The 18,420-nt window shown below is 35.5% G+C and overlaps 1 protein-coding gene across 1 annotated transcript in view; it reads left to right on the forward strand.

The window, feature by feature from the left end:
- TRDN (triadin) overlaps nucleotides 1-18,420 on the forward strand; it is a 386,702-nt gene that overhangs the window by 294,554 nt on the left and 73,728 nt on the right. The window contains exons 22-23 of the mRNA XM_021088731.1: nucleotides 1,888-1,938; nucleotides 8,356-8,406. Coding sequence (XP_020944390.1) covers nucleotides 1,888-1,938; nucleotides 8,356-8,406 — 102 coding nt within the window. The remainder of the gene's footprint in view (nucleotides 1-1,887; nucleotides 1,939-8,355; nucleotides 8,407-18,420) is intronic.

Genomic DNA, 18,420 nt, shown 5'->3' on the forward strand with positions numbered 1-18,420 from the left:
AAATTAAAGTTATTATTACCAGTATATGACTATATAAATATAGGCAAACTATATGAGATTGTTTTTGAAACATGCAGGTAAAAAGTAACACATAGCATAAGTTTGGTTTTTTTTAATTGCATGTATTATTAATAAAACAGTTTTTAACTTTCTGGCTTCTTTTGCCTTTGTATGATTATTCACTAAATCAAGTCAATCTATGTGAACAAAGTAAATAAGATTTGTTTGGGGCATTAAAAAAAATCATGTTACTGCTTGTATTGATAGATTGCATTTAAAAATGAGACTTCAGCCTGCTTCGTTTCTGCAACATTTGTATATACTCTGCACTTCACCTGTATTTCCAAGTGCTTGCTAAACTGTTCCTTTTTGAGTATCCTGACACATGAAACAATATAGTCCAAAGATAACATCTTCCTCCAAAGAAGTGTGTGTGTATATATATACTTATATATATATATACACTTAGCAGATATATATATAGTTTCCTGTATTTCATATCTCAGTTGATGGTAGAGTAAGAACTTCAGAAGTTCTTTATTTATCTGAACCTCAGCTTGTAAAAAAAAAATTCTAACTTTCGTCCTATACTCCTATACACTGTTAAATTGGCATTTTCTGGCCAGTGAACTTCTAGTCAACTTAAGAGCCTAAAGCCAAATGGCATCTTCTCAGTGAAAACCTTCCTCAGTTTTAAAATTAGAATTATTTTTTTATATAGATCTATCAAAGAACTTCTATTGCACTTATATTATGCACATAACTTGTATTATGGTCCAATATTTTGTTGTTTAGTAGTTGTTTTGCATACTATTTCTGTGTACAGAACACTCCAAAACTTAGTGGTATAAGACAATAGCTGATTTTACTTTACTTATGATTTAGAGGATCAGGAATTCAGGAGAAATCAACTGAGCAGTTTTCACTTGGATATCTCATGTGATTATGGTCAGGTGTGGGCTAGGGCTGTGGACATGTAAAGTAACTGACTTCTGGATGTCCAAGATGGCTCACTTAGATGGCTGGCAGTTGATGCTAGCTGTTGGCTGGGAGTTCAGCACAGATTGTTGATTGGATTGCATCTATGTAGTCCTGCCAGCCTGGCAGTATCAGTTGGAATACTTAGATGGCAGCCGGCTTGCCCCAGAGCTAGTGTCCCTGGAGAAGGAGATAGGAACCTCATGGTTTTTCCTGATTTAGCCCAGGAAGTGATGCAGCAACAATTCCTCTGTATTCTGTTGGTTACAAATGACTCACATGGCCATCCAGACAGGCTCCCCATTCTATATTCTGTCCTAAAGGATCCTTTCAGCTTCATTTCTGTTGGTCTAGTTCCTTGCCATCTTTTAAATTCTGCCTCAGTACCACCTGTAAAGCCTTTCCTGATTCCATCATTGAGTTACCACAGCCAATACCTTTGTGGTTGTGCTCAGAGAGACATTAGTTCAAATCCCGGATTTCCCATTTAAGAACTACGTGAACTTGGGAAAGTTATTTAGCCCCTTTATGTGAAAAGAAGGAATAATAACAGTACCTACCTACCTCATAGGGTTATTGTGAATGTTGAATGACTAAACAGCAGAAAACATTCCCTGTGACACAGAGTAAGTATATGGTGTTAGCTATTACCCTTATATCTTCTTTCTCCAAAGTAAATAGCATTCTATTTGTACATTTTGTATCTTCCATAGTCTTCCCCTTTTATAATAATTTGTGGGCTTATTTTCTATTTTCTGCATATTTAGTGCAGTATGTTACAGGAAGTTTATCCCAGTAGACACCTTTATCAGAGCCCCTCTGATACAGTAAACATGACAAACAAAGAACTTACCATTTTTTTTCTCTGTTACTCCTCGTAACCTTTTCTCCCCATGATTCTTCTTTCAGAAATTAGAAAAGAAAAACCTGGGAAGACTTCTTCAGCTCCAAAGGACAAAGGTAATACAGACAGTTTAATGTAACACAAGAAATTTGTTAGCAAAAATATCTGAGTTCATAGCACATTGGAATCACCACCTTTGCAGATCTGTGGGTCACATTGCACAGGTCACCATCATATATTTGGAAATTTGTATTTATTTACCTGTCCCTCAAATATGTTCATGCAGTTCACCATGATCTAAAAGTGCTTTGATTAGAACTTTAGCAAAAGAAAGAAAAAGAGAAAAAGAATGTTTCTAATGATTAAAAGGGTTAAAAAAAATGGTTAGAAGAAAAACAAAGAATATAGGAAGGACTTGCTTCTATGCCCTCTGGTTCTCTCCCTTCTACCTGTTCATTAAATAAATAATACATAATCTTTCCAAGCACTTGCTAATCATTGGTGAAACAGAGATGGGAAGGCTAGGAATTGGGAGAAAGTCTTTGAAATTGGATTTCTGATTTCTGCTATTTTCAAAGACTTTTAGTCATGTTCTGCTTTAGTCTTGTCAGTTTCCTTATTGCTGTAATAGAGTATGACATTCTCATTTAAATTTTGTGATTTTAATCTCCTGAATGGGCTGACTTTCTGTCCATTGAAATTCTAGGCCTCTTTCTAAGAGTAATATTCACATAAAGCATCAAGCCTTCTCTATTGACTTGCTAATCAAGTCTGGGGAATCAGAGAAGACTTTCCTGAAGAAGTTATATTAAATTCAAAGGAGTTCCTGTCGTGGCTCAGTGATTAAAGTATCCGACTAGGAACCATGAGGTTGCGGGTTCGATTCCTGGCCTCACTCAGTGGGATAAGGATCTGGTGTTGCTGTGAGCTGTGGTGCAGGTCGCAGACACAGCTCAGATTCCACATTGCTGTGGCTCTGGTGAAGGCCAGCGGCTACAGCTCCGGTTACACCCCTAGCCTGGAAACATCCATATGCCTCAGCTGCGGCCCTAGAAAAGACGAAAAAAAAAAAAAAAATGAAAGAAGAGGCATTAGCCAGGCAAAGTTGTGAGCATTGTTTGGGAAAAATACAGAAACAGGGCATCTGCTCTTTGCCAAGCACAAAGAAATCTTTATAAATTTTGTTACAGCAAGTTGTGCTTGATAGCTCCATTTTAGTAAATGAAGAAGCTGAGGTACAGATTCTTTAAATTACTCAGTGTCACACTGTGGCTAAGAGGCAAAGACTAGAATCAAGGTCAAGTCTGTTAGACTTTAAAGCCCATTTATTTCATTTTATCACAGGTCTTGCTTGCTCCTTAAAATAGTGCTCTTGTATTTGTATTCTTCAAAGCACCTTCACTTTGAGTTTAGAGTTCATTACATTAGTTTGAAAATATATTTGACGTAGACACATTGGCTGAGCTGTGTGGAAAAGTAGTTTTGGTTCTTTTACTGTTGGGGTGACTCCCCTTAATTCCCACAGAGGTCATCAGTCCATTTTTCACCAGTGATTACTTGTTCTTGGAGAGAGTCTCCTCATCTGCCATTCTCATTTTATCTGACAATTATCAAAACATTGTCCTTGTTTGTGAGAACTAAAGATATTATTGAAACTCAGTACTAGGAAAATCCATATATATATATATATATATATATATATATATATATATGCAAAATCTAAACCTACCCTCCTTCCAATGTAGTATGAAATACATTTTTTTAAATTTTTTTAAAATTTTTTATTACTCAAATGAATTTATCACATCTGTAGTTGTATAATGATCATAACAATCCAATTTCACAGGATTCCCATCCCACAGCCCAAGCACATCCCCCTAACTCCCAAACTCTCTCCTCCAGAGACCATAAGTTTTTCAATGTCTGTGAGTCAGCATCTGTCCTGCAAAGAAGTTCAGTCTGTCCTTTTTTCAGATTCCACATGTCAGTGAAAGCATTTGATGTTGGTGTCTCATTGTATGGCTGACTTCACTTAAGTTTCTAGATCCATCCATGTTGCTAAAAATGCTGGTATTTCGTTCTTTTTAATGGTTGAGTAATATTCCATTGTGTGTATGTACCATACCTTCTTTATCCACTCCTCTGTTGATGGACATTTAGGTGGTTTCCATGTCTTGGCTATTGCAAATAGTGCTGCAATGAACATCAGAGTACATGTGTCTTTGTGAGTCATGGTTTTCTCTGTATAGATGCCCAGGAGTGGAATTGCTGGATCAAACGGTAGTTCTATTTTTAATTTTCTGAGGAATCTCCATACTGTTTTCTGAGGAATCTCCACTGTTTTCCACCAATTTACATTCCCACCAACAGTGTACAAGGGTTCCTTTTTCTCCACACCCTCTCCAGCACTTATTGTTTGTAGACTTTTGGATGATGGCCATTCTGGCTGGTGTCAGGTGGTGCCTCATAGTGGTTTTGATTTGCATTTCTCTAATAATGAGTGATGTTGAACATCTTTTCATGTGTTTTTTTTTTTGGCCATCCATATGTCTTCTTTGGAGACCTGTCTGTTTAGATCTTCTGCCCATTTTTTGATGGGGTTGTTTGTTTATTTGTTATGGAGCTGCGGAAGGTGTTTGTAAATTTTTGGTGAGCACTTATATTATAGCAATACTTGGACCATCTGTTATTTTTCACTAGGAAAACAAATCAACAGAAAAGTTGGATCTAACCTCTAAAACAACCTTTCAGCCAATGATGATAATCAAAAATTTAAACTGCTACCTAAGGATTTTACTTGTGCTAAAGCCTAAACTAGTTGGAAATGGTAGTTATAGGTATCTGTCCCAGAAAACATTATCTGGGAAGATTTAAATCCACACTTACTGCTTTACGAAGTAGCTTCCTGTAATTGCTATTATTATTGTTGTTACTAATGTACAATTGCAGACAATTTCCTAGGGAATACTTTTCCTCAATGTTAAATTCTCTACTATTTGTGAGATGTCTTCGTAGTCACTAGAAAACCATGTATATAAAGTTCTACTATATATGATTATTGATTTAGAACTATTGTAAATGCACCTCTTTTAAATTCAAGCTGAGTTAATGCCCTCAAAAGTCTTTGCAATATACAAGTTAGGTACTATTTTAGAAGAATTTTATTGCCACCCTTTTTATATTTTCTGAATACAATTTTTCATTACATAAAAAATCAAAGAGAAAAATTGCAGTATTACCTAAAATTCCAGGGACTTTAACCTCTGCAGTGTTATTGTTTCTGGAGAAGATTTTTGAAGCCTGCTGCTGAGTGGTTGCAGAATCAGAATGCAGCATTTCCACTTGCTACATACCACTTATTTCACTGGAGCAGTTCAGAGATTGCCTATGTTTGCCAGTCTCCCATAGATTCCACTTGCATGTACACACTAGAATCCATACTGAAACAATGCTACATTTCTAAAACCAGAATGATTACACAGAAATCATTTGGGGCCACATTCACTGGGGTTGTGATAGCCATGAGTAAATTAGGCATTTAGAGAAACATCATTAGGTTTGTGTCTTTATTTAAGGAAGTACGGAGAGGGCTAGGATGATTATTCCAAAGAAAAAAGAGCAAGAGAAAGACACATCTTGCTGACTTTTGCTGCTGGTTCAACTATTGACTTTTCTGAGCTAGTGGACTCATGCAAATGCTCTCAACACACTCAAGAAGGTAGAGCCCTGCCTATGTGATTGTGATCATCTAGAAACCAGACAACCCCATTAGTCACTGCTGTTATTGGTTATATTTCTTTCTGACACCCACCCCTATCCTACTGCCACTTGCTTCTTATAGCTGGTCTGACTCATCAGATGTTGCAATACTTACTCACAGCATAAGGTACTGCAAATCAAACCCAGATAAGGCAATGAGGAGATTAATTAATTCTCTTCTACTGAGAATGCAGTAGCAACATCTTTAGGTTCCTCTGGTATTGGCATAATGTCTAATGGTGGACATTAGAATTATGGACTAGTTTTGTGACTCAGGCTTGTTATGTTTGGACCCAAGGCCAGAGGATTCTCAGCAGAGTGTATTTTCTTTTGTATTTGGGATTCTTAAGACCATGAACCTGATGATTCCCCAAACTTCTGTTTTTCTTCACCATATTTTTCTTGGCTATTCCCACACAACAAATAAAAACGAGCTAAGGAGAGGGTAGGCTGTCTGAGGACTTTGAAATTGATCCCCAGTGATTTATTGGTCATGAACATTCACCCTACATTTGCCTCTGGGAGTGGTGTAAGGGAATGGAAAACCTGAAATGATCTTCCTATCCCTTTGTGAGCTTTTTCTCCGTCACGACCTCCCTGCCAGATGATTTTGAGAGTTCCAAGTTAGATCCCAGCACCCTTAAATATCTTCTAGATCCTGTTAATCAAGATTGATAAGCCTTCCTATAAGATTTTGGACAAATGTAAAGAAACTACCATATTTGTAAAAACAGCACACAGAGAAATGTGCTCTCTAATACCTTGCTACTGACAAGCAAGACAGATAAGTTGAAAAATGCCTTAATAGCTGACCCAAACCAATGATGTATCTTATTACCAAAGTGTGTAATTCCCATATAATTACACATTCCCACTTTTTCTTTTTTCTTCACATTTTAGGTCAGATTTTATATCCTTGGGTAGACTGCTCAGATCAGCTTATGGATTTCTTAAATCAGGTCAAAGCCCCTTGAAGTCAAAAAGGACACTGTAAAGAAATGAAATACAGAAAGGTTGGTATAGGATATGACCTAGCCTGGGAGCAAAGACATCTTCCCACAAGCAAATTTGGAAATAAAATATTTATGTTTTCTGAGGATTTTCTCCAAGTATAAGGGGATGGGTTTATGACCTTGAAATACCCTATAGAGATACATCTGTTTTTCTACCCCTTCCTTCTTTCTCCACCAAAATTAAAGTAGTCTGTGGACCCTCTCCTTAGGTCTTGTACTTTATAACTGCTTTAACCTCATGCAATCATATGCAGATACCAGTTTAAATTAATAAGCTGCATCTTGAATTCTGGTGTTCCAGGCATTGGGCTCTCCTACCCCACAGCGTATCTGTCCCTACCACCACTTCTGATTTCACAATACATTAATTCTTTTGGTTTAGCCAGGAACTGCAAAGCAGTAAATTACCCCCATCAGCTTGAAAAAAAAAAAGTTAATGAAGTTTCTCAGTGTGTTTATTCAATCCATAGCTCTTGATTTCTTCACACACTGAAGTATAGAAAGAAATTTACCTTGTTTGTTCTTGGAACAGACATTCCTTTGCCATCAAAGCCATTTATTAAATTTTTACAAGCATATGGATATTTAAGGCTATAGTTTATCTATCAAGAAAATCTTATTTTGAGGGGCACGCAGCCTTTTCAGTAGAACCCCGAAATCCATCCTTGACACAGTGCATATTCATTGGGACTTGGTGAATTCTGAGTGATCTCTTGGCTAGCGTATCCATTTACAAGCACCACCACCGTAATTTTTGCATTCCATCTCAAACTATAGGTGGAATAGAAAAAAAGGCTGGAGGGATATACTTCTTTCTTTCCTTCCTTTCTCACTGAATTAAAAGTCATTTATGTTGGTAGAATAAGTACTGAGATTCAGTGCTGCAGAAAAGGCAGAACACTGGCGTTATCTTTTATATTTTAATAGATTGTTGAGGAGATATAATGTTGTTCAAGGCATTGCCTATAGGTATGTTTAGAACCTATGATATGATCAGAATGATTTTGTATTTGAACCTCCTAGGATAAATGAAGTTTTATTTGATTAACTTTCACTAAGGCCCACATATTTAAGATATTAGAAGTTCATAGATGAAACTGTCTCAAATTTATTTTAGTCTTTTTCTTGAATTTTGTTTGACTTGAATCTGATGACTAAAATGCCACATTTTACATGATATATGCAGTTTTCCATGTGATCGTTTATTTATTTATTCATTTTGAAAAAACATAGCCTGAAGGAAATAAATAAACTAAGTGCCAATTATAACAGTTTGGGAAGGTTTTTTAGATGCTGACGTCATATGCTTTTTAAAATTACAGATAAAATAAGTTCCTATCCATTCAAATACATGTCCCTGTAAAGGAACAAACAGATCTTAGCTCATTCAAGAATTTATGTTTACTTTACACACAAAAAAAAGCCAATTAGAGAACAGCTTTTTGCTCTCTAAACTATTGTTTCTTTGTCTCTGTATGATTAAAATTGTTAATTTTTATTTGGCCTTGCCTAGAGCCTTCAGAAGCTCCCAGGCCAGGGATCCAACCCATGCCACCACAGTAACCAGAGCTGCAGTAGTGACAATTCTGGATCCTTAACCCACTGAACCATCAGGGAACTCCCTGATTAAAATTGTTTTCGAAAGACAACGTATCATTTCAACCACGGATCACCTTACTGATAGTTTACTGACTCCCTTATAAATGTGTTCTCAAATCATTTGATCTTGGTTTCAAATAAATGTTCAATGTTTCTTTCCAGAACCTGTTAAGGGGAAAGAAGTGAAGGCTCCAGCTTCCCTAAAGGAAAAAGGTATGACTCTGTAATGAAATGTGAAAACACATTGAACTGCCTATTGCCTGTTCAGTTATTTTCAATAAAGTAATGTATCATTTATTTTTCATACTCTCAAATCTATAACTTTCATATGCCCTTCCATATTCTTGAGCAAAGGGAAAAGAACTTATCTCCTATTATAAAATTCTAAATTGCCCTATGAAACAACAAAGAAAAGAGTAACTGTGTCACTAATACTAAGAAGGCTTTTAAAAATGCATATGCTAGGAATTCCTGTCGTGGCACAGCGGAAATGAATCCAATTAGGAACCATGATGTTGCAGGTTCAATCCCTGACCTCACTCAGTGGGTTAAGGATTCGGCATTGCCGTGAGATGTGGTGTAGGTTGCAGATGCAGCTTGGATCTGGCATTGCTGTGGCTGTGGTGTAGGCTGGCAAAAAAAAAAAAAAAAAAGCTTATGCCATTCTGATTCCATACTCTTTTAAAGGTCCCAAGATGAATCCTATTAGGAATAGCCATGGAAACCAAAGATTTAAGATGTGAAGAAATACTTAAACATTTTCAGTGATAGCTGCCACTCCATAAGTTCAGATACAGTAAGTCCTAAACAAATTTTAAAGCTCGGAGGAACTTAAAGATAAACTATAGTTCAAAACCCTCATCTTATAAATAAGTGAAACTGAAATAGTCAAGAAACTTTTCAAAGTTGTTGTAATTTGCAGCAGAGCTAGCATTAGAACTCAGATCTCCTTAATCAAGCACCGTGACCTTGCTCATGCATCTTATTGCACCTCCGGCCTTCCTATTACACCAGGCTCAGAGTAATGTGGATTCTGATATGCCATGCATCAAGTTATGTTCCCTAGAACATAAGTAAGAATGTTCAATCCAATGTAATACATCCAGTTTCTAATTATCCCAGTACATTCTATGGGCAGGGTATCCTACTCGAATTGTCTAATATTTCATGTTGTCAAAGTGAACACATTAGTGAACCAGTGAAACATGAAGTATACCTGCTATATTGAATGTTCAAAATAGAGCCGGTTTCTCCATTTATCCTGAATAGAAGATTTGCATGAACTATTGACCGGTATTAAGGGCCTTAGTGGTAAAAATTTTAATTTAGTAGAATTTTTTATTAAAAAAAAAGAGACCTTTGGTGAACTTATTTAACAAGCCCTTGTTGGAGTTGGGAGAGCAGTGGGAGAGGAAAGCCTACAAAAGACTTGGTGAGAGAAATAAAGGAGGCAGAGAGAACTTCCATTAGTCAGTGTAGCAATGTATAAAATTCATACCCTTAAGTCACATTTTTTTAAATTTTGAAATTAATTTAAATTAAACAAAATTGTTATTTAATAAAACATAAGAGTGTGACAGGATTTTTTTCTCAGCCCGGATATGTACTTGAGTTTTCAAAAAAAATGTTTAAAGCAACATGGACTCCAGACCTAATAAGGCATTTGTTTCACTTTAGAAAAAATATCATCGTATCCAAAACTTCATTTTTATTGTCACCTATATAGTAGTTATTTTGGTACTATATATAATTTGGTGTTATTCTGGCATAATATGTAAATTAGGATATTTTGCTTGTAAGATAATTCTTACACGTTATGTTAAATGTCCAATAGGCATTAAAAACTAAATAATATTATTTAAAAAATGAATTAATTGTGGGGACTAATGATATTCCTTTGTATTTGGTTAAACACTACTTTTATTTCTTTAAAGTAATTCTAGGTTTCCTTCATATGATCTGATTGTTGATTGCAGTAGACATTTATATAAAATGTTAAATTGAAAAGATTTGATGCTATCAAGTGGTTTATTCATCCAATGATGTTGTAATTCCTTTGCCAATCTAAGGCAGAAATCTCTGAAATGAGGCACAGAGTGAATATTGTGAATTTCCATATATTTTATTAAGGAAGTACTGTGTAAAAATGTCTTCCCCAGTAGAAATGTATGTGGAATATGTATATGAATGGAAGAATAGTTCAGGTTTCCACTAAAAACACATGATATTAATTCAAGTCTTTGGACACTGGAAAGAGAAGTTTCCTTTCTTCTTCCATCCCTCCAGGTATTGTTTATTTCATCATTCCATGTCAGATGGTCAGTGTAGCACCAGGCAGTGTACGGTCACTGATAAAAGTGGTAGGGAAGGCAACATTTTGGAAAAGATTTCATTTTTAAAAGTTACATACTTACTCTGTTAATATAGAATTTTATACATTACTATCTGTTTCAAATAACTGCTTCAGTATTTTTAATGTCTTCTTATTTTACTATTTAAAATGGCGGAGTTCCCGTCGTGGCGCAGTGGTTGACGAATCTGACTAGGAACCATGAGGTTGCGAGTTCGGTCCCTGCCCTTGCTCAGTGGGTTGACGATCCGGCGTTGCCGTGGGCTGTGGTGTAGGTTGCAGGCGCGGCTCGGATCCCGAGTTGCTGCGGCTCTGGCGTAGGCTGGTGGCTATGGCTCCGATTGGACCCCTAGCCTGGGAACCTCCGTATGCCGAGGGAGCGGCCCAAGAAATAGCAAAAAAAAAAAAAAAAAAAAAATTAAAAAAAAAATAAATAAATAAATAAAATGGCAATGCTTTCTCTTAGTGATATGGTAGAATAGTATTGGTGCTTTGAAATTTTATGCATTGAATTTCTTTTTTTTTAAATGATTTTTATTTTTTCCATTATATCTGGTTTATGGTGTTCTGTCAGTTTTCTACTTTACAGCAAAGTGACCCAGTCACACATACATATGTACATCTTTTTCTCATATTATTCTTCATCATGCTCCATCATAAGTGACCAGATATAGTTCCCAGTGCTATACAGCAGAATCTCATTCCATTCCAAATTATGCATTGAATTTCATCATTTGTTTTTTGCCCAGTAACCAAAATTCAGGCCTGTGGTGCTTAACGTGAATGATAGTCCTTGGACATTTTGACAAAAAGTGTAACCATGATATGCAAAAACTTTCACTTTCCCTGGTGAGAGGAGGTATCACATTAGGCTTTCTTTCCTTAAAAGGGGTCAGTATGACCTCACATGTCAGTCAGAGCAGCTACAATCAAAACATCCTTACTAAAAAAAAAAATCAATTTTAAAAGAAATCTTGTTAGATCAAAAGCTTAACATGTCTTTTAGCAAATACAGAGGTTCTTAAAAAATTTTATTTAATGTCCATGTAAGGAGCATCAGACATAGTGATAACACCATGCACACTTAAATGAGAAAATCCACAAATGTATAGGAATTAAACAACATATTTTTGAAAATCTGATGAGTCAAAGAAGAAATCAAAAGGGAAATTAGAAAAATCCTTAGATAAATAAAAACACAACATACCAAAACTTACAGAAAGCAGCAAAAGCAGTTCTAAGAGAGAAGTGAGTAGCAATAAATATCTACATTAAAAATAGATTTCAAATAAATAACCTAACTTTATACATCAAGGAACCACAAAAAGAAACTAAGCCCATAGTAAAGTAAAAGGAAGGAAATAATAAAGATTAGAGGAATTATAAACAAAATGAAAAATAGGAAAATCTACAAAACCAAGAGTTCTTTTTTGAAAAGATTAACAAGGATGACAAACCTTTGGCTAGAGTAAAGAAAAAAAAAAAGGAGGAGCCAAATAAATATAGTCAGAGTTGAAAGAGGAGACATTATAACTGGTGCTACAGAAATTTAAAAGGAGCATAAAAAACTACTATGAACATTTATATGCCAACAAATTGGACAACCTAGAAGAAATAAATATCTAGAAACGTACAATCACCAAGACTGAAATATAAAGAAATAGAACATCTGAACAGACTAATAACAAGTAAGAACATTAAAAACAAACAAACAAAACAACAACAAGAACAGCAAAGTCCAAGACCAGAAGACTTCATGATGAGTTCTACCAAACATTTAAAGAATTACTGGTAATGCTTTTCTTGAAGAATTGTTTAATAAAAATTGTACCAGTAGCCGTAGCACTTTTATTCTAAGCAGTCTTAACACTTTCCTGTTGTGCCATTACACCAAAATGCCAAGTTGAAGAGTGAATGTAAAGGGGTTGTGTGTTGGTAAGGAAAGTAGTTGAGACTGCCAGAATTTTCTCTATAATCATGGACTTTACAAAATCAATGTATCCAAGCCCTGTGGATTTTTATTTCACTTATCCAAAAAATTAATGTATAATAATAATATACGTACAACTATGTGTATATGAGATATATGGACAGTTCTAAATGTAAAGCCTTAATATTCCTTCCTTGGTATGCTTTCCATTTAAGCCTTCATTAAGACGGGCAGAATAGAAAGAGAATGACTCACTGTCACTCTTATGTCCATTTTTCTTGTCACTCCAAGCCACCTTCTGCAGATATTCTAATGCGCTTCTCTCCTTGAGGGGAAATTTTTTAAAATGTTGTAATATTTTACTTATTTCTATTTTTCTTGTTTACTTTTTAAAAAGCTTTAAATGTATTGTTTTTCAGATAATGTCAAACATTATTTTTATATGTTTAACCAGATATAGGATGATCCATACCTATGATCTTTGACCTTTTATTAACGTAATTGATTATTCTCACTTTAAATTAAATAAAATGAATGCTAGTGCTCAGGAAAATAAGTAAAAATCTAGTTGTAAAAACTGACTCTCCCTTGATAAGGAGAAAATAAAAAAGAATATCTGCTTATTTATCTTGTCAAGTGATTTTTGCACAACTTTCTGAACCATTTGAGTGGTTTAAAGTCAACTGGCTCATTACCTGAAATATATCCAACCAGCTCTCCTGCCAACTTCAAATAACATCCCAGGACCTTGTTCCGACTGACTATTCTTTGTGCCACCTACAATATGTTCATCCTCCTCCAATTATTTCTTACTTATTTCAGTGCACACTCTTCATGTTGGGCAGCTTCAAAGAAGCAAAGAATAATGAGGCACACATAGTGAGGCATAAAAGAAAGATTAGATAAAGGCAAAATGACACTATCAGGAACGGGGGACATTGTATTTAGCATATACAAAAGACAAAGGATCACGAAAATGAAATAATGACAGAGTGAGGCAGGGAAAATGTATGCATTAATTCTGTGCTGCAAAGAGAGAATGCCTTCTGGCTTGTTTTGTGTTTTCAGTGTCCACTCAGCAAACTTTCTTTCTGAACATCAAAGTCCTAGGGGAATCTTGCCATGGAAGGGTTGCCGAATCAGGACTTAGACATAAAGCACTGAGTCATGCATTAAGTGTTTGTATTTCGAACTAGGGCTATTTTAGAGCTATACCTATAGAAGCTTATAAAGCATAATTGTTTTTTCTTGTTGACCTAATGAGGATGCTCGTTGAGAGACAGACACAAACACAGAGGAAGAACGGGTGTGATGGGGGTACATTTGTGTGTGTGTGTGTATGAATTATGGAAAAAGCATGTGCCTGATAGCTTGAGACTAGCTCCAGCTTTGAAATTACCAATTAAGACTAGTTAACTCACTTTGTTACTCTGGATAGTTATAGCTGACTGGAACTAATTACATGTAAAAATTTGGAGATAAGGCACAGCACTGTTGAATGTCTGGTGGGTCTGATCTAAATGGGCTTTTCCACCCATGTAAGGTTTAGTTAATGGGACAGGGATTCTACTTTATATTTCAGTCTAAAGCATATAAACCACAACTTAAATTATTTTGTGTCAATAACAATTTTGAGTATTAGTGCAATGTTCTGGGGCCATCTTAGGCACTGAGGCGCCAAAGATGAACATGAAAAAAACCCTCTCCTCCAAGATCTCACAAAACTTGAAAAAAGATCTGGGAAAGAGTGAAAGAGAAGTGGCCTCCAATGATGCCTTAACCAAGGCTTACCAATGTTTTTATCCAGTCAACAGATGCCTATGATTTGGATATAAGTACATGAATGCTCGGGAAATATTTGTTAAATTATTCCATCTAATCTTAGCCATAGATACATCAGTTAATTGTCATTATTCCCATTTCATAAGGTGAGGAAATTAAAATTTGGAGTGTTTTTGATGACCCTCATTAGATCATTTGGTTAATAAATAGGGCAATACATTTTAAACTGAGGGATTTTCTTTGTTCAGTTGGTTTTGTCTGTTTTCTCAACTACTATGCAAAGTAGTCTCTGCAACTGCTTGCTTTGGGCGGGATTGGGCAAGCACTTGAGAATACCATCACCTTGCTCCTTTATTATGCATGAAGGGTTTCCTCCATTTATGACCAAAGATAGTACTGATTTAGAAACTCAAGCCAGGAAAACAGGAGCGTAGAGAATGCATGAGGTGTCATAACCATATGAACATCGTTAAATAAGGGGAAGGAAAATATTAAATAGTCCATGGTGTATTGAAGTAAAGAAATGTAGGCAGAAATAAAATGAAACATTGTGGTATAGAAACTGTCAGGTGTTGGCTCTTTGTGTGACCTCACCCAAACTTAAGACAGTTCTTTTCTTTTGGAAGTCTATGAACTGAAGACATTCTGAATCAAACTTAAAGGTAATCAGATCTTGTCTTTCCCGTAGTAGTATTCACCTGGATCACAGAGTATTGTGTACACAGCTGCTGAAATAATACTGCTTATTAAAACAGACCTCATATTTGCTAACCAACTCCTCTTAATATGTAGTTAAGAAAAAACATGAGTTCAGGGAAGGTTCGTCCAAATCCCAAAACTTGAATCCAAGCTACTTGGAGTAACAGTAATTTTCTCCCCCATCCAATAAAGCCTCATGCAAAAAACGAAATGGGAAAGTAAATGTGTGTGCGTGTCTTTTGCATACCATTTGTTGTTAAATAATATAACGAGGACCACAGTAAAGTAGTGTAAATGTGTACGTGTATGTAGTAATAATAGGAGCAGATTTTCATCAAAAATTGTAAATGGTTACTTAATGATATAAAAGTCATAAAAATCATGGGTTTAGAGTAAATTTATGAGTGTTACTTTAATATAACTGTTTTATTTAAAATATATTTTTACTTAAAAATATTTTGTTTCACATTATTGTAGAAAAGTATAATAACAAGGATAATTTTAAATATCAGTCAAGAGACTAAAATGCACTGTTTGTATCTGAGGCTGTTGTAAGTGCTTCACGTGTAATGTTCAATTTAATTTTCACCACAATCCTTTTTTATTATTATTACTAATGTGAAAATTGAAGCACAGGAGGTGACTTGCCTGGGTCACAAAACCACCTGAGGTGGATTTGAGGCTAATAATATGCCTTGTCTCCTCTGCCAACATGCTTTCCAATTCCCTCAGGCCAAATTTCACATACAATTGACTAGGGTTAAGATGCTAAGGTTCCTTTGTATACAAAAATAGGTTTGATGACCTGCTTTTAAATGTAACATCTTCCCATGCCTTTATGCCTTCCTTTTTTGTTTGTTTCTTTCTTTCTTTCTTTCTTTTTTGTCTTTTCTAGGGCCTCACCCGAGGCATATGGAAGTTCCCAGGCTAGGGGTCCAATTGGAGCCAGATCTGAGCCGCGTCTGCGACATACGCCACAGCTCATGGCAACGCCAGGTCCTTAACCCACTGAGCGAGGCCAGGGATCAAACCTTCATCCTCATGGACACTAGTCAGATTCGTTAACCACTGAGCCACAATGGGAACTCCCCCCACGCCTTTAAATTGAACACTCCTCCAGGAGTGAATGAAACAGCTGTCAATTTTTTATCAATGCCCGTCCTATTTCTCTAGTTTAACCAGCCTAATTTAGGGCACCGTTTATATGAATCATGATTTAATGACTGGCTGAAAAAAGTAGAAACCTCTGTGGCTCTATTATTCATGCCAGTTACAATCGTAATGATTCTGTCAGTAATTTTGCACCTATGAGATGTAGTGTATGGCTTACTATGTAGTTTTTTAGGTATGAAATATTTAAAAGCTTTCATTCTATCTGTATCCCACAACAGTTAGAGCAACATGCAAAGCAAGAACTTAAGGCTTTGAAGTTGGAAAAAAAATCAGTGTATTTTCTAGTTTTTCCACCTACTAGGGAAAACATACCTGGACAGAGAGTACATACTTGGACAATTAGTAAGCCTCAGTGTTGTTATCTGTAAAGCAGGTGTAATGATAGTATTTCATAGGAGTGGTAAATCAGGATTATATAAGGTTCATTTATATAACAGTTATTGATCCCTAGTCTGTGCAAAACCCTGATCTAAGTACTATCACACAGCACAGAAAACAAAAATATACTCCAGAACTTATGAAGTTTGTATTCTACTGGTGTTAGAGAAAAAATAAACATGTAAATATTTAATATTAGGTAAAGAAATTATAAATAACACATGTAATATACTTTGTGGGTACCTTGTAGAATATGCAAGATATCATTGGTTACAAAAACAAGAATTATTGTAATTTATTATATGTATAAGGTCTGTATGTGCTAAAGAAGCAAATCTGATAATGATAACAAAAAAAAGATTGGGAAAAGAAAAATCCACAGCATTCAGCTTCTATTTTGCAAAGTATTTAAAATGGAGGAATTCTTAAAAGAATGTACAATCTTGGGATTTATATATGGTGTAGATTTCTTTCTTCTCATTTTATGAAGATAAGCACAGACTGATAAACAAAATTGATCTCCACTGCCTCCCCTCCTCTGACTTAAGCACATGCATGCAAAGTTTTGTTTGGTCTGCTTTACTTGAGAACATAGTGTTGATGACATTGAAAAATCATTAATGAAGCTCCTCTCCCCAGGCCCATTAGCAATTTATATTTCATAAATGAAATCAACAGCCTGGAAAAGTCAGTGCTGCATATGAAATGGCAGGCTGTCTTCCTCAACCATTAGGCATGGGGATTGCTTGATTTCATGTTTCTTACAGTTCTTATGTGGGGGGAGCGCAAAGTGAAGGGCTCAAGTGAAAAATGTTTATGGAAACCAGGGTTTTTTTTATTTTACAATAATTATCAATGGTATACAGTAAAATTTTAAACAGTGGAGATAGGGTGAAAAAAATTCCCATTCTTTCTTTCTGGCTTCTCATTATTCAGCATCAATCACTGCTCTTAGTTTCCTGAAACTTCTCAATGAAGCCTTTTGACTAAACTTAAAAATATATATATAAAAATACAAGACATATATATTATTTTCATTTTATTTGACTATATATACATAAAATATACCTATATACATATATATAAAACGTATGTATAGTTATTTTTATATGACTAGGAATAGGCATCCGTATATGACTCAAAAAATAAAGAAATTCTCATTTCTTGCTTTACGTGTTCAAGAAGTCCCAATTCTATAAGAACAAAACAAAATTACCTTAGGAGGTCATGTAATTTAAGTTCATGAGCATAATTTTAAAATAAGTAAGCTCTTTCTATACATCACACATAACTCTCACATCAGTTTTGCCACATTTTTTTCTTCCATCTCAGGAATGAGATTTTAAGTCATGTCCAAGGTCACACAACTAAGTAAATGAGCTTGCTTGTAAAGTCAGACTATATGACCCAGGAGCCTCCTTTCCACACTTCCCAAGAACTTCTGACTTGTGAGTTTACCTTGTTAGTGTTTATATAATGCCAAAAGTCAGTGGTTCTATCATTGTGAGAGGGTCCACAAGAACATGCGTATTGAAGAAATCGCAAGAGTGGTTATAAAATTCTATGTACAAGGTAGTAATTGGTTCTGGTTGGTTTTTGCTCATAGCTGATAAATTCTCCAAACTCTTATTTTTTACAGATATTTTGACAAACATTTAGGCACAAATGATTCCACTTCAAAGTTACAATGGCAGTGTGATTTACAAGGGAACAAGCCAGGTGTAGAGCAAGAAGTAAACTCTTTGAAATAGACAGCTCTACTTGATTAGCAAAATGCCTATGAACCCTGTCCTCAGACCTTGAGATTTTTTTTTTTTTTTCTTTTTGAGGCTGCACCCCTGGCAAATGGAAGTTCCTGGGCAAGGAGTTTAATTGAAGTCTTAGCTGCCAGTCTAAGCCACAGTGAGAGCAATGC

Source organism: Sus scrofa, chromosome 1 (genome assembly GCF_000003025.6).
Source record: "Sus scrofa isolate TJ Tabasco breed Duroc chromosome 1, Sscrofa11.1, whole genome shotgun sequence".
NCBI lineage: Eukaryota > Metazoa > Chordata > Mammalia > Artiodactyla > Suidae > Sus > Sus scrofa.